Here is a 22,025-nt window from a genome sequence, read left to right as displayed (position 1 = left end):
CTTCACCAGAATGGACAGACTCGTGGATGAAGTGCCTCCCATAACCTGTGTCTCCACATAGTTGGTATTCCCACAAAGAAGGCACCCAAGAGGTCTTACTCTAACTGACAGCAAAGTTCACATTCAGGGTTTCGCTGGCATCACTCACTCATCTCACAAAGCTACTTTTTTTAATTCTTTTTAAAACTACATCTTTAATAACTTATACAGTGTCAAAACGCAGACAAGGATTCCCTAGCTTGGGCCATTACATATTCACCGGACTTGATTTTTTAAGACTATTTAGATTTCCCCCATATCAAATGTATCCTCGACAGATAAAGTTTTTCTACATTGGTGATTAAAAAGAAAAAAAAAAAAAAGACTCCACTATAGGTCCTGAGTGGAGATTCAGAGATTTCTGGAAGAGGTTTCTTCCAATGCCAAGTTTGCCTAATAAGAACATTGTTAGAATAGTCATAAAGCCTCTTAATGTGACTTCCTGCATCATTACTTTGAGATATAAGAAATTACCATTGACTTGGTCACAAATGTTCAAGGGTCAGACTTTCATCTGCTTCGACATATATTATTTGACAAGTGTGTTATAAAATCGGTTCTTTCTTCATAGTCAAACCTCAGCTACAGTAGACATGAAATGTAACTAACGCAGGTCAGGCCAGACGTGGGAGCTTATTTCACACCTGGTCATGACAGTGAGCATAAGTTTTCCTGGGGAGAAAGTGGTTTTGGTGGGCCGCACTCCAAAACAGAACAGAATCCCGAAGGGAACGTATCCTGCTTAAAAGATCGGCCCTGGAACCAGATGGAGTTGCCATAAAATTCTCGTTGTGTTGTTCAGGCAAATTGCTTCTCTTCAGGCTTGGTTTCCTAATCTGTAAAATGGGTAACAAAACACCAAACTTTTTAGGGCTTTATGAGAATTAAGTCATGCAGTGTGTTTACGCAGACTGGTAGGTCACGCATAGTTACCAATGAATCAATAGTAGCTAATACTACCACTCAATAAATAACCACCCATCACCTGAAATTCATGGGGATGTCTGACCCACTTGCAGTAAACTGACTAACCTTTCCTGAGCCTCTGAGTAATAAAAGTAGATACATTTTGAAAATCAGCCTTTGTTCTTAAGTAGTTGACACTGGAGAAGGAGAACCAGACGCATACACGTAACTAGTCATTGTGTCAGGTATGTGCTGTGATTAAGGGCAAATCCACTTCTCGAGACTTGCTTTTATGTAACACAGTCAGTAAGAGCAGCTGGAATTAAATCCCCTTGCGAGAAAGCAATGGCCCCCAGCACTGAGCACACTTGTCCACTTCACAGCAACCTGCGGAGGGACGTTGAGCAGCATGGGGGGCGTGATCTTGAGCCCAGGGTTTCCGGGAGCCTACCCCAACAACCTAGACTGCACCTGGAAGATCGAGTTGCCCATCGGCTATGGTAAGTGAAAGTATTTTTTTTAGTTCTTAAAAATTCAACTTTTTAGTTTCTATCTTGGAAAAAATTCAGCTGAATAAAAAATCCACCTTATTCTGTTGACGTAACTGCCTTTAATTGAAAGTGGCTTAGAAATTTAAATAAAGCTTTGGCAGAATAACTTCCAGAACACAAAGTTATTAAAAAAAAATCAATTCAGCCATGCAGCTCTTTTCAAGGCAAATTAAATTAGATGGATGATGATAGAGTAGGCACATGAAGTATAAAATGTAGCATCCCTAATTCAATTATTCATCACTTTATTTATAATACCACCTTTTGCAATCTATTTCTGGAATGTAATAATGATTGTTTCTTTGGAATGATTTTTAAGGTTTTTTCAGGTTATGACACATTTTAGGGCTGTTCTATACATTTTTCTAATTATATATTGCATTGATTTAGGTTCATGAAAATGACTTTTTATAATATTTAGTTATGAACTTTCAGGTTATCAACCTTAACTAATTCATAATTTTAATTGTTATGGACACTAAAAACTCATTATGGCCTTTTCTAGAAATTCACGGTCTTTGTGAAATTTTGATTCCCTATCATGCCTTTCCTTGTGTGCATCATGATCTCCTTCCTACTTGGGTTCATTAATTTGGGTTTTCCCTACCTGTGAATTTCCTCAAAGCACACACTGGTAGATGTACCAAATTAGGTCCTCACTGAATGTCCTAGGATATGTGATTGAGAACTTATCTACTAAGTGAAATGTTAGTTGCATGATGAATGAACTTAAGCTTAAATGGAAATCACAGCCCTAGAAGATCATATTGTTTATTAGGTTTTCAAAGTTTTGCCTTAGAACCTGTACCCAGAATGGCAGCAACAGCAGGAATACAAAATGGAGAGGAAAGGTCCACTTGTTCAGCAGAGAGCAACCAAGAGGAATCGTGGGCAGGAGGGTATGGTGGGTGTCGGTCAGGTGTACAAGCACGGACATGCTGTGGACAGACATGGAGCATTACACCATGGAAACAGGGGGGCATGGAAGGACACCCCCACTGGGGAGACCTCATAGGAGGTTCATGTCCCCTGGGGTCTTTAAGAGGCCATCTAGAGGGACAGTGGGAAGAGGAAGGGCAGAGGCCACAAAAGGATTACAGAGGCTCTCTATTTCTTCAGGTTTTTTTAGTGTAGTTTTGCTTTTTCAATCATCAACTCTGAGCAGCAGGGAAGTAATTCTGCCCTGTGCTTAACCAGCATTAGCTCAGCTGTTCTCAAAAGCACAGTCTGCTTCCCTTCCATGGGGATCTGAGGATAGGGACGTGGTTGATACAATGGTTGAGTCAGGCGGTGGGGTTGGATGGGGCATACATGTGACCCACCGTATTCCAACAGCGTCTTAAGACCCTTGAGGGTCACAGGCTTATTAGACAAATGATCATAGTGGTTAAAAGCAGAGATTCAGAGAAGTGCAGGCCCACTGCAGCCCTGACTCTGGTGGGGGATGGTCTACTGAAAGGGGAAAGGTGCTTTTCTCTCTTAAAAACCAAAAGAGCTGCATAAGGTTATGGTCAGGACTAACTAAAACAATTCCAGAGGAGGTCAGCACAGGGCTTGGCGGTGTAAACAGCAACAACAGAAAACAAAGAAGTCAGCTGGTTTTTTCATTATTATTCCAAGTATGTCCCACTTTCCTTTCACATCTCATGAGAAATATATTATTCATGAATAAATATGAATATTTCAGTAGCTTGTTTTTCCAACTTGACCATCCTATGATTGAGAAGGTTATTGTCTGGCATTTTTCCTTGTGTTGCTCATGAATGAGTCAATATGAAAGATAATAATTCAGGGGGAAAAATCAGTCAAGTTGTCTTACAGTCATGATCTATGAATTCAAACAAAATATTTATTTGAAGAAATACCAAAATGAGAAAAAAGATTTATGAAATGTTATAATTAAAATAATTTAAGTCTTTAAATAGTTGATAAAGTATAGTTTTGGGTTTTGAAAGCATCTTGAAGAAAAGGCAAAAAGAAACTTTATGTCTTAAATCCTAAATACATACAAAATAGTATCACTATCCCTAGCTTTTTAGAATAGATGTAGTTATGCTTCAGAATACAGTTGACCCGTGAACAACCTGGGGTTCAGGGTACTGACCCTTGCATAGTCGAAGATCCATGTGTGACTTTTGATTCCATAAAAACTTCATTAATAATAGCCTGCTGTTGACCAGAAGCCTTATCAGTAACATGAAGGGTCTATGAACACATATGTTTTATGTTGTATTTTTTATTATATACTATATTCTGACAATAAAGTGAACTAGAGAAAAGAAAATGTTAATAAAATCTTAAGGAAGAGAAAATATACTTACAGCTCTGTACTGTAAAAAAATCTGCCTACAGATGGACCCATACAGTTCAAGTTCTTGTTGTTCAAGAATCAACTGTAATATTACAGATTAAATGCAATGCACCAGGTTTGCCTGTGACAAATTTTATAATCTATAAATATCCTTCTATACATCACGTTACAAATTTAGGGAGAAGGCATGTAAGCGGTGGTGGTTTCCTCAACACATTAAATATTTGGGATTTTCCAGTCCCTGCTAAAAAACGTTCTGAGGTTTAAAGAACTACAGTGCATTTGGGTGATGTTGAGAAAAATTTACAGCCCGGCTTTCAACCCCACAAGAGATTTTTGACACTCTTAAGTAAATTAATTTTATCTATTCCTGGTCTTCCTTTATGCCTGCCTCTTCTCCCTTGTATTAACATGGCTCAAAATACTACCTCTTGCCTTGCTCTCAAATGCACACATTTCAGCTCCCCGTTTTCAGCTGCGTGTGACATCTTCTCATCTGGGGCATCCGAGGGTGTCACATACTCTGTTCACGTTCAAATCATCACTTTCTTCTTCTCCTGTAATCAGTCTATTCCACGGTGGGTTCTCTTGCTTCATTCCCTCTCTGTACTTCCGGCACTACCTGTGGCTTCCGGTTCTCCTGTGGCTTCCCCTTCCCTCCACCTTATGTTGGCCGTAAGTTCCTCCCAGGCCCGCCCAAGTCGAAGGCAAACATCAGATTGCTCCCCTGGAAATTTTGAGTAGTAAGTTTGGGTTTGAAACCCAGGAATCTACAAGTTTAAGTTAAATACTCCTGAAGTTTCTTATTAAAACAAACAAACAAACAAACAGGAGCGTAGCAACGATGACTATCCCCACCCTTAACGATAATTTCTCCCCCCTGGTCTCCCATATTGTGTCCTATTAGCACCAAACTTTAGGGTAATTCTGGAACATCTCCTGTATTTACCACCCAGGATGGGCTTCTGTGTTCCCAGTGGGACAGGAAGGGAGATTGGGAAGATATGTTCCTACGGATGTCGCACTAGATGTTTAACCTGTAAAATTTCTGTTAGGATGATGTTGGTAAGGGAGGCATAATGTGATGGGTATTACATTAACAAACACGGTAGAGTTACCCAGCTCTTTCAAGTGAACGTGGTCATTGGCACATTGCAATCACTGCTCACTGCCTGCACCTCTCCTAGATCTCCTGCTGTGTGTGTGTGTGTGTGTGTGCTGTATCTATGGGAGGGGGATCTCCTAACAACCCCTTCTCTGTCTGAGGTTTGGGAAATCATTTTAAACAATGTTGTAGTATCACTGGGAAATTCATCAAGAAATGGGCACTATGGGGAACTTGCTTACATAAGACACGAAGAGAAGGTCAGATTATTGTGAATATGTACTTAAACTTGAAACACTAAATTCCAAGGAAAACGATTGCTTAGACCAGTGGTTCTCAGATTAGGCTGCATACAAGAATCATTGGTGGGGGTCAAGTTGTTACAATGAAATTCCTGTGGCCAGCCCCTCCATGCTCTGTCCCAGCACTGCTGGCCAGACAGGAAAAGGGGATCCAGAGTTTTCTTAAAAATAAATTCCACTTCAATATTTTTGAAGTCAGTTTTCTCTTTTCTTCAAATGCCATTTGAATATCTGCACATGCATTCCTGTGTGCTTGATTTTCAGGAGTGGGTTTCGGTTGCCCGGTGCATTAATGACTGTTGCTGGTAAACCCAGATGATTTCTGAATAACGCACTTATGCAGAACATGGTATCGTTGCTTTTCTTGATGTTTCTCATTCATGGAGCATTTTGTCAGGGTGTTTTGAATCTTTCCATACAACGGGATTGCATGGCACTGCCTGATAGATTATCTGATCCATGAGTTAAGCAGCTACCAGCTTAGTCAAATAATTCTTTTGATTATCCTAGTGGTCCCTGTGTCCATGGATTAGTCGATAGTTTAAACAGTCAAAATGAATAGTTGCTTTGGCAGTATGTGAAAACCACCTTTATCTCGCACTGCTAGTTACTCGATCCAGTGACAACTATTTCATGCATCCCATTTTAGGAAGAGAACTCGGCTTTCCAGGTGATGGAAGGGTTTGGAGCCTAGGGGTGGACAGCAGGTGTCCTGAGTGCTCGTGTCTGGGGGCTCTGAGTTGAGCAGAAAGCTTAGCACTGCCAGTCACTGGTGCTATGAATTTGCACAAGTCACCACAATGTTTTTGAACCTTGTTTCCTTATCTTTAAATCAAATATCATTGGGACACCTGGGTGGCTCAGTCGGTGAAGCATCTGCCTTCAGCTCAGGTCATGCTCCCGGGGGTCCTAGCATCGAGCCCCGTGTCTGGATCCTTGCTCAGCGGGGAGTCTGCTTCTCCCTCTCTCTCTGCCCCTGCTCCTGCTCTGTCTGTTGCTCTCTCTCATGCATGCTCTCTCTCTAATAAAAAATAAAATCTTTAAAAATAATAATAAATAAAAAATAAAATCTTTAAAAATGATAATAAATAAAAAATAAATAACATAAACACATATCATAAAGCATGATTCTCATAGGGCTCTTCTGAAATAATATCAATGCGTGATACAGAGCACGTGTTATTTGGCTGTTAGCTGCTTTTAGTTCCTACACCAAATTCTCTGATGATTTTTATGCCATTTTCTTTCCTTTTCACATATTTGGGTTGCTGTTATCTTTGGCACAAGCCTCATCGACACAGAATGTCTGTCTCTATCTTATTGAATTTTCTACAGTCATAGTCAGCAGAAATGCAACCATGTTTTTGTTTGTTTGTTTTTGCTTTATCGTTGCCTTTCATATTTAAAAACCACCGCACCAACTTTGCATGCAATGCTGTCTGAAATGACCATGTCTTTGGCCACCTAGGGCATATGTAGGGAAGCTATAATGAATTTTTCAGAATATTCACCCAGTTCTAAAACTGTGAACTCCCTTGCCACGGGTTCATTATGCACAGAAGATGCTAAAGAGAGCACTTCCTATTCACGAGGTCTATCAACCAAAAGACGAGGGTTTAACTCAGAAGTCATGGTCACATTACTATTTAAAGTTTTGTCAAATCCAAAGTCAAAAATTCTTTGTGCGGGTGACTTTTACTGACACTTAATTTTCAGTGTGAGCGATAATCAGATGAGAGTGATGATCACGTACTGTGTAAATTCCACCAAATGGACGTTCAGATTGATTCTCTTGCTGCAATTACACATTTCTTCAGCATCCTGTGAGATAATAAGAGGATAGCTAAGTTATGCTTATATCAATCCCTTCATTTTGGCTTCATGATGACAAACCGGACACAAGTCGCTGAAATTCAGATAGCTGAATAATTCCATTTTAAACCAGATCAGCACTGGGCTCTATTCTGTTGCATTTCCTGATGTGCATTAGGGGATTTGATATGTGGCTGGGTACTTTATCCTGCTTAAAATGCTAATTTTTCCCTAAAATAATTGTCGGAACTCTGTTTCTATGTTAAGTTTAATTCCAGATCAGTAAAAGGCCACTTTTACTGTTTCCCTCACTTTGGGATATTGGCTGTCTTTACCTGTTTTAGCCCTTGATCTGCTTGCGGCCTTCCGTTTCTTTCCTGACTGTGTCATTCCATGAATCTCTGGACAAACGCATCCGAGGTCTGCGTGTGCACATCTGAAATGAGCCACTTTTAAGCCATTTACCTGCTATTTGATTTGATACCCAAATCATCAATGTATTTCACAAGCATGTGACCTCACCCTAATTCCCCATGCTCCCCGGCTTTTCAGAACGTGGATGGAAATGTCAGTAATTCAGTGTTTTTTTTTGCGGTTGCTCACCTGTCAGCCTCTGTGTTTGGCCTCATGGTGACAAACGTGATGGGTGTCCCTGAAACTCTAGACCACAGGGCTCAGCAGCCCTGACCCAGTCACAGACTCACTCAAAAAAAAGGATTGATTATTAGTAACAGAACTCTTTTATCAGATCTGTGGGCTGTGCTACAAAAGGAAACTCTGTGTCTAACTCAACAATGGGTGAGGGAATAAATCCAGTACAGATGTGCAGCTTTCTAAGTGGTCCAGTAGCCCAGCCACCACAGGGGTGTGGAAGGGACCTTCAGAACGGAGAAACCTATGAGTCCTCCGTCCTCTCCTCCCTCCCACCCCCTTGTCCCTCTTCCGCCCTCCCTCCTCCCCTCCTCCTTCCTTCCCCTTTCTTTTTTCCTGCTTCCAAATTTATTTTGTCCAACATATTTGCTGAAATTTAGAAAAAAAATGAAAACTTTGTTGATGGTTCTTCAACAAAGAGAATTACTTGACATTTTTAAATATTTACAGAAGTATTTTAAATTGATAGCATTGCTCCACACTCCTATATTGTATGTGACATTGGAGTAGCCAAGACAAAGGCAGACTGGGATCCCTCTTCCCTGATGGCTCATGTGCTGCTAGTTTATAGATTCAGACTATGTCATGTGAATTTAATTACTCATTCTAAAATGATTCTATGCTTTGGTTGACTGGTTAATGATCTTTCCCTCAGACCAGGTTTTTCCCCTGCTTCTTGCTTCCTTGGCCCCTTTCTGAAGTTTCCCATTGTTTTTTTTTTTTTTTTAAAGGTTTGTGTTTTGGTTTTTTTTTTTTTTTTCAGTAATCTCTACACCAAAGGTGGGACTTGAACTCATAACTCTGAGATCAAGAGTCACATGTTCTTCCAACTGAGCCAGCCATGCAACCCCTGAAGTTTCCCACATTCTATTCTTTTCTTCCTTCCTCTCAAAGTCAAGGTTGAACAAATTTATGACAAACACTCTTCTCCATTAAGAACTGGAATATTTCTGACATCTTGAGATTGTTAGCTCTTGTCCAGCACATTTGCTAAACCAGGAAAGTGACCATGTTGCCAGCCAGACTCGGGTATAAATCTGACTCTGCTTGTCCCGTGCTGCACTAGACATAACACTGAACACCCCAGAGCCTCCGTTTGCTTACCAGTCAAAATACGATGATACTAATAAGGACTTTGCTGGTAATCGTGAGAAAAATGTTGGTTGGTAACAGGGAGTCTTAGCACGGTGGTTGGCCTCACGCTTATGCAGGAACAGAAGGGGCGGTTGCTTACTCCTCCGTGCCTTCGTACAAAGTTCTCCCATCATTGATAAAGTTGTTTTTCTTGGATGACGTTAAATGTCCTGAGTGCCTGTGTTTCTCTTTCCTACTGGACTTGAACTTTTCTTGTTCCTTTTTCACGGAATTCTGCTTGTGATAACTGTTCCCATCAATACCTAAGTAGATATGTTTGCTTTCATTTTTCTCCACATTTACAATCAAATAAGGCAACCCATGTAAGCATTATCTTTAGTTTTCCAAAGCTGGCAAGCATGTGTCAAATATATTAGGTGAAAAGTAAAAATAAAGCCCCTCTTACTGCTCAAGAGCGGAAGAATAACACATAGTCAAGCTTTTCTCGTGGGTTGGGAGAATATAATCGATAGTGGGTATTGGAATTCTCAGTGTAGGCTTTACAAACCTAAATTAATCGAATGGATTTATGTAAAAATGAATGCCTTTGGAGTCCTCTGTAAACTATTTAAGTGACTTAAAATATTTCAGTCACAGTAGTGAAATAAATTTTCAAAAATGCCACAAAGTTGTAACAACCTAAATGATTCTGATTTTGATTTCCTCTAAATTTGATACTCCTCTAAATTATCTAGAGGAATTTCCTCTAAATTCCTCTAAGTTATCCTTTAAGATGAATATGATAGCAGTGGCATTGGTCATTGCATAGTCCTTTGATGTGTGAACTCTGCCAGGCCATTGGATTGAAGTGTGCAGATGAGAGTGGGTTTTTTGGATCGAGTTCTTGCAAACATCCATAATTTGCTTTGTGTGCATAACACAATTGAAACAATCACTTGCTAAACTAACACATCACTTGTGCGGTGGGATGACCAAGCATTTAAAAGCCACTTTGAAAGGCTATGGCATTTTTTTACACCCATTTTGGCTCCTTTCTTGATAAAGTTGTAAATGAGCTCATGGATGATTGGACACAGAATTACAGCCTTGTGTTTACGGCTGTAATAATGTAACAGAGCTGGACAAAATGATTGCCAGACGCGAGTGCTAGCCGTCATTCTAAGTATTATACCGGTATATCCCTGTGATGTCATGCTGGTAATCACACTTGACAAAGAAGTTGACTTCAGGGACGTTAATTACATGAACGAAGGTCACACTACTAGCGGGAGGCACAGGCACAGTTGAACCCGTGTGTGTTGGAACCTGCACTGTGTGCTCTCTGCCGCTAAGACTGCACTGTTCTGCCTCCCCGAGAATCCTGTGTGGGGAGGCTAATACTGTTTTAGTCACTTTTGATAAACATTGATCTTACAAGTTTTGATATTCGCTTTCATTTATTTTGCATGTTTTTCCCTAGGTGCACATATTCAATTTCTGAATTTTTCTACCGAAGCCAATCACGACTACCTTGAAATTCAAAACGGACCCTACCACACGAGCCCTATGATCGGGCAGTTCAGTGGCTCGGACCCCCCCTCTGCCCTGCTCAGTACCACACACGAAACGCTCATCCACTTCTACAGCGATCATTCCCAGAACCGGCAAGGGTTTAAACTCGCTTACCAAGGTAAGGAATCAGTGTTGGGATATGAACCTCCGTCATTGGTGAAAAATGTGTGCAGCTGGAACCATTGGTTTTCTGATTGGGCAGAGAGCCGTGCTGTCTGTGTCTGCGCAAGCAGAGGCATCAACAGCAAGCACGGGGTCAGCCAGGCTGTCATCTCAGCCTCACGCTCAAGCCTTCCCAGTGGTCCCTCCCTCCTGTGGCTGACATCACACTCCTGAGCCACCAGCTCGGCAACACATCCCTTCCCACTTGTCACTGTCCTCAGAGCCACTGGTCCATCGTGTCCCTTCCGGACTGTGGAGTGGGGAGACCGCTCACAGTGGCAGTGGGGCTGGCACTGTCTCTCATGCCCTGGACCTTGTCTCAGCTCAAAAGAGTGTCCAAAGGTATTATTCAAGTCATTTCATATTGCATCAGAAAAACAATCCAGTGCATGAACTTCATCTTTTTTTAAAACCATCTAAATATAAGACTCTTAGACATGTTTGAACCCAGCATTATCAAACCATTTATGACCTGAGAAAAAGTTCAAAATTTTCATCTCATACCCAGTAATTTAGATGGCCTATCTTTAATATTGTTAAATCAAATGAAACTGAGAATGTCAACAATAGGGCTTTTCTTTCCTGTTTTTTAACATGATTAAATCACGTGCTTTCTTTAATTTCATAGACTGTCTTTGACATTAAGGGCTTTACTGTTTTCTTACTAAAAGGTGATGGTATTTTATGTTGAAATTTTAGATGTTGTTACTTAAATGGTTTTTTAAATCTAAAATATACATTAGGATTTCCAAATTTTGGGTCTCTTAAAATACAAAATCCAGGTAGGAGGCAAAAGAGAGGAGAATAAAGGCTGGGCCAGTTAGGAATATGGCAGGAGTAGTGCCGAATTCTCTGTGTGTGCATGGTGTCCTTCATTGCTTCCAGCTCTACCTCCTCCCCGTCCCCTCTCAGGAAAGTGTCACCTCCAGCTTGAGAGGCACACACACATATACAGGTGCAAACACACAGGCACGCACTCACACAGGTGAACACACAGGTCCACGCACACACACAGGTGCACACATATACACAGGAACACACACAGGTACACACGCAGGTGCAGAGAGCTGGAAAGACTGGAAGATGAGCCGACCTGGAGAAGAAAAGTGTGTGCTCCGCGTGCACACACAGGTGCATACACTCACAGAAACACACACAGGCGCGAGCACACACAGGTGCACACACACAGGTGCACACAAACGGCCCACACTCATCTATAAATATATAATTTTTAATGTACCTTTGACTAATGTCTTTCTTTAGCTTCCACTTTCCGGGAGACATTTTTTGAGGCATTATGTACACCGGCTTTCTCGGTTTCTATGTCTCTCCCCACCTTTTCTTTCCCGTTCTTACTTAGCCTTTGACCCACCATCATGCCCACATGGTCCTCCATTGCAGCAGCCTTCCGCGTTGCTAAATCCCACAGGGACGCAGCATGTCCTGTGTTCCGTGGTAGCATTCAGCGCCATCCCCAGTGCTGGCTCAGTGCCCCGCTTCCCTGCTCTGAGGGACAGCACAGTCTCTTTTGACGATTCCACTGTCCACTGGCTGCTTCCTTCTTCTTCGCTCTCAGACTGACCACTTGCTTGCAGGGCTTGGTTGGGACGCCCTATATTCATCATTCACTTCCGCCGAGCATCCGCAACACTCCTGGATTCAAAGACAGCAGCATGATGAGCAGTGGACAGCTCTCCTGCTAATGTCACCAATTCGAGTTCCGCGAGTCCCAGAACCGATGTCTGTCCCACTGCTGCACCAACCCGGGGCATTATGCAGACACTGGAATGCTGTGTGCAACGCGGAGCACACAATTTTCTTCTCCAGGTCGGCTCATCTTCCAGTCTTTCCAACTCTCTGAGTAGACTGTGCACATTGTAGCCAGTTGCTTCAGCTGTAAACCTGGTGCTACCCTTGACTCTTTGCCCCCTCTTCTGCCGACATTACCTCCATCATCATCCTTGCCCCAGCTCTGCAGCATCTCTGGTGGCCTGGCAGATCCCTCCGTCGACATCACAACCTCCTCCGAACCATGCTCATCTTTCTTCTAGAAAACTGTGAGACTCTTAGAAGTCTTACCACACGGATTCTTCCTACTCCAGAGGCTAAGGCATCAACAGCCCTGGTATCTACAATGAAATGCAAAGCAACCTCAGACTTAGTAAGGAGACTTGTTATCAGAAAGGATTATTTATTGCCCTGGGGGAAGAAGTCTATTACAATAGAAAGAACAATGCTCTAACCAAGTGATCAGCACAGGTTAGGTAAAAGGAGTCCTCCTCTACAGGGAGGAGGGACAAGCCTATGAGCACTGGCTGTGGGAAGCAGGAGAGGCCATGATGGGTGGTGGGCCAGAGAAGGTCTGACGCGGAGCCCAACCTGCTCACAGGACCGCTGGCTGCTGGCTCTGCTCACAGACCTCATGGAGGGAGAGAGCAGTGTTGGGTTAGCATGCATTTTGTTCTGACCCATCGGTGGGAATCGGCAGTTCAGCTAACCATCTCCAAGACCAAGAATGATAATTTGGAGGATTTATGTCTCATCAGGTCATAGGCAAACACAGGTGCTCCAGAGTCTTTTCTAACCTGCAGGGTAGGGGAAGGTCACGGAACAAAGCATTTCTGGCCACAGAGAAGTGTGTGTGTGTGTGTGTGTGTGTGTGTGTGTGTGTGTGTGTGTGTGTGTGTGTTGGGGCTTCCCTCCCCTTTCCTGGTGAGAAGGCTTTTGCAGGTGTCTGAGAGAGATGTGCGTTTCACCTCAACACAACTTCCCTTTGCTGTGTCCCCTTCATCTGTTTGTGTAACTGAACTTAAAACTTCAACAGTATTTACTATGAATTCCATGCTTCTCTTTCCTGTTTTTATATATCTAGTCTACCCTTTCCTGTTTCTATTGAAGTGTATCCCATTGAAGTATGAACATTTCATTCGTGATCATTATTTTAAACTTGGTTATTGCATGGTGCCCTCCATTGTTCAATGGCATGATCTTAATGTATGAGTCAATAAGAAAAAATATACATAATTACATTTCTTCCTTAAGCTGCCAATTAAATGATTTACCTCAGTTGATCTCAAGAACTTTTGAACAGTCTTCTCCATTTCGAATATTTTAATATAATATATTTAATATTCAAATATATTCAAAATTTAACTTTTTTTTCCTTTTTGACCTCCAAAAATGAAATACAAATACCCATGAATTTACATGGAAGTTTTGGAACTATACTTTAGTATAGTTTTGAAATTACATTCTGTCTTATGTAACTCTAACCTCCATAGTTCAAAAATATTTTTTTGTTTTATTTCTCTTGATATTTTCCAGGTAGGGTTATTAAGGCCATATCTACACAGTTCTAAAGCTATCAATTACTTAAATCCAAAAAGAATGGTCTAAAATAAACACACACACACACACGGAATCTAAACAGGAATTATCTAGATAAGAGGTCATAGATTGTTGCAGTTGGCTGGCAAAATAGTATTTTTTAAATTTAAATTTTAAATATTTAGAATTAGAGTTCATAAAATTTGTGAAATAGCCATAGATCCACTTGCCTTTATCTTGCAGTGTCAGAATCTGCAAACATTTGGTCAGTGTTCAGAGGGACAGTCTCCTCAAGTGTCAAAATGACAACCCCTTTCAGAGTGGAAAGGAATTGATTTCAAAAGTTTCTTTTAGTCCCTGCAAGCTCTGATTATTGATGTTGTCTGTGTGGCCTTTAAACATTTGATTCTCATCTAGATCAAACATCTGGTTGGCTGAGCAAATGTTTTATTTACTTGATGCCTGACTCTGTTTAAGTATCCACGTTAAAACAAACAAACGAACAAATAAATAAATAAATAATTCCTAAGCAAGATATCTTTTTATTGTAGGCAATTAATTTCCTATAAATGAGAGCTATAAAAATAAATTAAATAAAAAGAATGGGAACATGAATTTGAGGTCTTCCAATTTCTTGAAAGGTATCTATCTGACAGGGATGACAATTAGGTGGTTTATCAATGTTTGTCATTTTATAAAATTTCTAAATGGGCAAAATGACACAGTTCTGACTTGTATGTCATGTCAAAATTCCTAGGTCCTACTTGAGATTTGTCAGTTAAGCTTATAATTAATAACTCATAAGAAAATGCAGAAGTCATGCAGATAAGTCTTGTCATTCTCAGTGATGTCTATGTCATACTCCTTATTCTTAAACCTTGTCACTTATTTATGGCTGTATAAAGGTCAAAAATGTTACAGTGGATGGAGCCATCCAGAAGTTAAATGACTTATACAGAATTTGAGAAATGGAAGGTGAAGAGCCATGTTGAATAAAATTGAGTTCATGTACCTTATTTCTAAGTCAAAGACTGAAAAATTAAGGGCAGCTTGAAGATATTTATCAATTCTTTAGATATTGGAAAAAATAGTGGCTATCAGAAAGACGACTACATGATTCCATTGGTGGTCACATCACAGACCTATGATTTAAACACTTGATGCCATATTGCTTGAGATTAATAGATGTGAATAGTAGTTATTTTCCTAGATCCAAACAAATGATTCCCCAGTGGAAGTTAAAATGCGATATGTTCTCTTACTCTTATAATATTGGTATGGGCTTAGTGGTACTTAGATTTTCATAATGTTTGTGAAATTGGGGGCCATTACGAATTTTAGTGACTCTCTTTTGCTTTTTGTTTTTATAAGTCAGCATTTGGAGAAGCTGAATATCCCTCTCTCTGTCTCTCTTTCTTACTTTATAATGTAATAATGCCATGCCAAAAAAAGAACTTAAAGGTAATTTTAATTACTTTAGTCGTAGGAAGAAAAAATACCTTCTTTTTTCGAAGATCCACTTTTCATCTTTCTCCTTTTGCTCTATGTACCAAGCACCTTTATTTTTTTAAAGAGATATGTTAAATCTTATTCATTCATTCAATCATAGAACTGTTGAATTTGAGTGAATTGAGTCTATGAGAAAAGAGGCGTTTGTAGATACAGATTTTTCCACTTTAGGAGGAAAAGCAATCAAATTGCCTTTAAGTGCAATGAACAACTGAAGGATACCTTCTAGCTGATTTTAAGAGCACACTAACTGTTCCTTTTTGACACAACCACGCTTTTCTGCATGAAACTCATGTGCCTCTAAAACTGAGTAGCTGTCTGTTTTCACCGTGATATTCTGAGCTACCATGGGTTAACAAGAAGAGCAAGGTTGGGGATCTACTCTATCCTTTTCGCCCATCTGCATGAGCGAATCAAGTTCTCAACAGGCAGCTCTTTATATGAAAGACTATCTCATATAAAAATGCTTAAAACAGTGGAAGACTAGTAGCTGTATCAATTCCCATCCCCTCCAGGGCATTCTGTTCAAGATGGACAGAGTGCCGACAGCGGTAGTCTATGGGCTACACTGTGGAGATGAGGGTCCAAGTCTTACTAGTCGACGCGCTTTATCCCTGTAGACCATGCGGGTTTGCTTTTCCTTTTATGGGTTGGCCTAAAGTAGAGGTAAGGATCTCAATCATCTTTTCCGTTAAGAGACCCATCCCTCTGCACCAAAAACACACCTGGGGAGTGCATGTCAGCTATCTCTCCTATGTGACGGCACCTTGAGATGCCCACATGCCCTCTGAGATTTGCTGCGTGCTCCCTGGTCAGTCCTCCCCAAGCAGTGGAGGAAGTGGATTCTCTGTGTAGTCTGTCCTGTCTGGGAGTCCAACGGTTTCTTTGGATCAAAATCAGACTTTCTCCACAGTGTAAAAGCCATCATGCAAAAGGTCTACCGAGCGCTCATTCTCGGCTGCTCAAAGCACAAGGTGCAATCATGGTCATAATTGGGAGCAAGCAACTTGGCTAGCCATCCCCCAGCTGAGGCTTTGGGCTGCCCGGAAAGCATGGGACTGGCTGTAACTTTAGCAACAGTGTAGGTTGGCTTCACTGGTAGGTATTGGGATCAAGGAGTTTCCATAACCAATAAAGAACATTGGGGTGGATAATCTAACTTGCAAGTGAGAACCAGGGTCATTCCCTTGTTACAAAGGAGGAGAGATCTGTCATCCGAGCCATCATAACGGCCAGTCCGGAAACAGGAGCTTATGTATGCATGCACTTCAGAAATTCTGTGGATTGCTGGATTGGCTGAGATGCTACTGGGCCCCCAGCTCTCTTTTTTCATGGAAAGGGAAGTCAAGCACCTGAAGGAGGCTTCAAAGTCCTATTCAGTGTAGACGTGGAGGCATCTGCAACCTCTCCTCCCTGTAACAAGGCTGTGAGTAAACGTGTGTGAGTCTGTGTGGGTGTTAAATGCCATTTCACACGACAATTCATTAGGAATCTCTATTAACTGTTCCCTTGTTTATAACATATTGTGATAATTGATGCCTGTGTGGATACCCAGAGGCACCGCTGAAACGTGAATAGAATCTTCCAGTGAGGAGGATGCTATGTTGAACAGTTTTATGTGATTCTTCTCACATGGAAACCGCCATTCAGTCAATATATATATATGTATACACACACACATATATATATGTGTTTTTATTAGCAGTTGTATGTGATATATTAGAGGACTCATTTCTCCAACAGAGTTTATTATATTTCAAGCAAAACATGAATAAGAACAAACTGCTGATTTCATTCTAAAAGAGTATAATAAAGAAGGAAATTGGTTGATAGTTGTAACACAGTATGGGATTCTGTTCTTTTGTGAGCATGGGTCTATAAAGTAAATTTAGACTCCAGTAACAAGATTGCAAGGAGGACACCATGTACTGTGGATATTTGCTAAGCCATTTGGCTCTGGCTTTCAGGAAAAGGCTGTTTGCATGGCTTTCAGAGTAGGGTGGCCCTTGGGAGAGGTGGGCAGCCCTGCTGTGTGTTTGCCAGGGTGGCCCGGCAAAGAAGGGGCGCAATAAGGGGACAGAGAAAAAGAGCGTGTGTGTGTGCACATGTGTGAGTAAACATGCACGAATGTGCCAGTGTGTGTGTGCATATGTGTGCGGGGGGCTTGTGTGTGTGTGTGTACGTGCGCATGTGCATGCATGTGTGAGTGGTTTGTGCAAGTGTGGTGTGTGCAGTTGTGTGCGTGCGTTCACGTGTATGTAGTAGAAAGAGAGATGCACTGATTTTCTCGGCTTTCTGTTCTAACGGTCCCTATCTTTATACTCATTGCATAGTTTTCTAAGCTTCTAGTTTTCAAATAGGAGGTGAAAATATTACAAAGCAGTTGATAGTGACAAACACGCCACTAGTCCATGAGGTATACAACATATTGTTCTCATACAGGCTTGGGTACTCTTCTTTTGGACAACTATAGATTTTTTTCCCTTGAAGTCTGATACTTTGTAGGGGATTTCAACACTCAAATATTGTACTTATAAGATGAAGAAAAATAAAATTGGAAAATGCCTATGTGGACCATGCAGCTACTGTCTTGATGCTAGATTGCAAATTCCAAAATTGTGAGTTAAAAGCACTTTTTCTTTTGTAAATGACTATTAGAATGTTGAATTTCATGAATAATTGTGATTATGGTGCTTATTGATCTGGAAGAAATCCTTAAATCGGTAATTTCTCCTTCTCATTGTGTTAGGAATTCCATGTTATAATGTAGCTTCACCAAAAAGCAGCCCCAGAAAGCTCATTATATTATTGGTAAATTTTTTATTTTGTATAAATGAAAGTTTTATCTCCATACTGAGTTCTAAAGACTACATGTCAAAAGATGGCAAGGAGTTAAGAATCCTCCAGCAACTTTTTTCCTCTTAGTATCCATATATCATGTGTGTAAATCCCTATAATAATCAAATGTGCTACAAATAAAATGGAATAAATTTATTTTTAGCATATTGCAGTTTGTAAAGTCCCACGTCGTGAGTCTCCCTATGCGATTTCCACTCTGATTTTGTTGAGCAGATAGCCCTCCCCCTGTGCTGTCCAGGGGACCCCAGAGGGGAAGTGTGGGGCAGGTGGAGAGTCCTGCATGGCCCCCTGGGGGACTTTGTCTCCCTCCTGGTTCTTCCTGGTTCCACACCCTGGGGGAGCCAGTGCCAGGAATGATCTCAAGCTGCTTCAAGCCCTTTGCGTTGTTGAGTCTTCTGATTTCTGCTTCCTGCTTACAATCACTCCTTAGCTGTTTATCTGACTCCTGTCCAGAGACATACGATTGCAAATATCAAAATAAGTAAAGCCACGGGCTGCTGGCATGTGAAATGAAGTGAAATTAAGTATTTTTTAATCTGCGAACTGCAGTGAGGGTTTAACCCATACTGTTAAAATTTAAAATTTATCTCACTGCAAAGACACTGTGTGTGTCAACAGCACAGTACCTTTATTATATTTATTATATTGAAAAGGTAAATATGACTTATTGCATAAACAATATGTTATTAATAAGATTATACTAATAGTAATTGCTAGCTTAATGTTTCCACAGGAGCTTTTTTTTTAAGAAAATGAGAAAATGGAATAGATTTTTTTATTTGTGGTGTAAAATACATTAACAAATCAAAACATAACAGCCACACATTTCCTGGTCAATAACACCTAGAATGGAATGCTACTATAATTCTCTTTTAAATTAAAAGGAAATTAGATCCACATTCATCTGACATTCTTTTTAGGCAATTTTTATTATCATTTTTTATACTTTTTTTAAAAAAAAGTCAATTCACACCATCTACATTTTTTTCCAAGGTAAACACCATCAAATTGCTTGTTGGTATGTGCTTTGCTAGTTCTAAAGCACACGATTAGCTACTTATTAATGGGGAGTTGTTATAATTCTGTTACTACTAATAATTATTGTGTTACTTAGGATACTAAGTGGCAGCTTGGAGGAGATACGTTTTAAAACTTATCGAAAATATTCACCTTCAGAAACTGTGTGTGACCCCAGTGCTCTGAATTCCAGGCTAACTTAGCTTCGTACACTTGAGCTTGATTCTGTCTGTTTCAGCCTACGAACTACAGAACTGCCCAGACCCACCTGCTTTTCAGAATGGCTATATGATCAACTCGGATTACAGCGTGGGACAATCCATCTCCTTCGAGTGTTACCCTGGGTACATCTTAATCGGCCACCCAGTCCTTACCTGCCAGCACGGGATCAACAGAAACTGGAATTATCCCTTTCCAAGATGTGATGGTAGGTTAATCATTCTTGGCAACAATTTAATTTTTCACGTATGTAATAGTGCATTAATTATTAAACGGACATACTAAAACTCCCGTTCATTTATTCAACAAGTATTTGTTAGGAATCTTTTATGTTAAACTCATTCTACTTAGTATTTCAGGATTTATCATATGCCAGTAAGTTAAAAAGATGAATAAATAGGACTTGCCCTCATGGAAATCATAAAGAAAAAAAAATAATAAATGCAAATATGTGTAACACAAAACCAGGCACGAGGAGAGTGTTTTGATGAATTGTGTAGAAGGATGGCGTTTGCATGGGAAGTGACCAGGGAACTCTTTAGGATGGTAGTAGTATTTAGAATACAGTCTTTCCACCCAATTACGGGATTAGTGGAGGAAAGGATGCTTATTAATTTTACCCTAGAAGGTTTTTTTTTTTGTTTAACTTATAATACTCATATATTGTTTTTGTATTTCAGAAGACTGATTTATTTTTGCAGTGGGCCTTGAAGCATATATACTATTTTGCTACTCAGAGAAGGAGTATCCAGGGTCGAAAATACAGTGTAAGCAAAGACAGGGTGTAGAAACAGTCTTAGGAAAAAATACAGCAGTACAGTTCAATAGTGCGTGACGATCAGGGTTTCTTGGGAGACGTGGGAATCAGGTGGACAGGCAGTGGTGATGGAGGGAAATCTGGATTCGTCGAATATCCCTGGGTCTGAGCAGAAATCACTTATTTCAATCCTCTGTATTTTTTTTGATGATTTCAAAAATTTTGTAGTATCAAGTTGGAATTAATAGATCAAGTACATTGTTTATGAGGCAAGTATATGAAACAGAAGAGATACTGTAAGCTTAATATTCGAACATTATAAATACAGCAACCTTTAAGTGAAAAAATAATGAAATTATCAACTCTGTGGTCCTTTGAGATGCTAAACACCCAGGCAAAAGGGAAAGGCCACTAGCTGAGTTTGAATTTCTTCTGAAAAAGTAAAAAAACCAACCAAACAAACAAACAAAAAAACCAAAGAAAAACAAAACAAAACAAGAAACACTGGTGGACTTTTTAAATTATATTTTTCACTGTATTTGTCCATTCTATATATATTGTAAACTATAAAAAAACAAAAAACAAAACTCAGCTGTATTTTTTAATTTCCTTACCTTAGAAAAAGAAATAAAAATTAAATTATCCTAGGGGCGCCTGGGTGGCTCAGTCATTAAGCATCTGCCTTAGGCTCAGGGTGTGATCCCAGAGTCCTGGGATCCAGCCCCATATCCGGCTCCTCCACTGGGCGCCTGCTTCTTCCTCTCCCATTCCCCCTGCTTGTGTTCCCTCTCTCGCTGGTTGTCTCTCTGTCAAATTAATAAAATCTTTAAAAATAAAATAAATAAATAAATAAATAAATATTAAATTATCCTAGTTTAATGCAAATTTAATAACATGTAAAACAGCATTTAAAAATTACTTTATAAAACTAAGTATAGCAGTAGCATATCTGGTGCTTTTTATTAAAACACTTAAAAAACCTTTTTTTACTACTCTCCATTTAAAAATCCATTTATTTGCGTAGCTATAACTTTCAATTGCCATTTAAACCTTTTTCTTATTTGTAATTTTCACCTGAGTTCTTTGAATTCATATCCACATGGGAGAATTCTTGGCTTGATATTAAAAAGTAGAATTAAATATTTAAAAAGGCTTCATCACCTTTTCAAGCTCTGTTTTCAAATATAGAAATAACTGCTGGTTTAGAATTATTTTGTGAGCATGAAAGTAACAGAATATATTGTTTGTGATGTAGCTCAAAGGGGATGCCACCTTTTATCATTACATCATGATATGTCATACTACCCAGAGTTGGCTAAACTCAAACTAAATTCCTCCGGACACCAGCTGAAAGTATGAAAGTTGCCCCCAAACCACCCTGAGCTTCAATAATTCACTAAGAGGACTCAGAGAACTCACTAAGCTATTGTACTCTGGTTGTGGTTCATACCTGGAAAGGATACATGAGAAACATGGGAAAAGATGCCTAAGTTACAGTCTGGGAGGGTGCATCACTCTCACAGAACTGATGGGTGAAAATATGCCCAGAATATCACCAACCTGAGAAGCTCACTGGGTAGGTCTTAGTGCCCAGAGTTTTAATTGGGACTCTGTCAGGGAGGTATGACTGATTGATGGTTGCCTGGTGGTTGATGTCAGCTTCCAGACCAACTGATACCCTGTAACTCAAAGGTCCCACCTTAAATTCCATGTCTGGTCTTTCTGGCACAGTCAGCCCCATCCTAAAACTACTGGGTATGGCCAACACCCACATGAGACAAAGATGCTCCCATCAGATATGCCCTGAATCTTTCCCCACACTCCCCGCCCCAGAGTAGAGGGCTAACCCTCT

General features: G+C 40.2%; 1 protein-coding gene across 1 annotated transcript in view; it reads left to right on the top strand.

Annotated features, from left to right (window-relative positions):
• Nucleotides 1-22,025, top strand: part of CSMD1 (CUB and Sushi multiple domains 1) — a 1,986,149-nt gene that overhangs the window by 1,790,774 nt on the left and 173,350 nt on the right. Inside the window, exons 41-43 of the mRNA XM_034647758.1 lie at nt 1,329-1,445; nt 10,232-10,441; nt 19,436-19,624. Coding sequence (XP_034503649.1) covers nt 1,329-1,445; nt 10,232-10,441; nt 19,436-19,624 — 516 coding nt within the window. The remainder of the gene's footprint in view (nt 1-1,328; nt 1,446-10,231; nt 10,442-19,435; nt 19,625-22,025) is intronic.

This window comes from Ailuropoda melanoleuca, chromosome 18 (genome assembly GCF_002007445.2).
Source record: "Ailuropoda melanoleuca isolate Jingjing chromosome 18, ASM200744v2, whole genome shotgun sequence".
In the NCBI taxonomy this organism is placed as follows: domain Eukaryota; kingdom Metazoa; phylum Chordata; class Mammalia; order Carnivora; family Ursidae; genus Ailuropoda; species Ailuropoda melanoleuca.
Note: the sequence above shows the minus strand (reverse complement) of the source record. Positions and strands in the feature narration are given on the sequence as shown.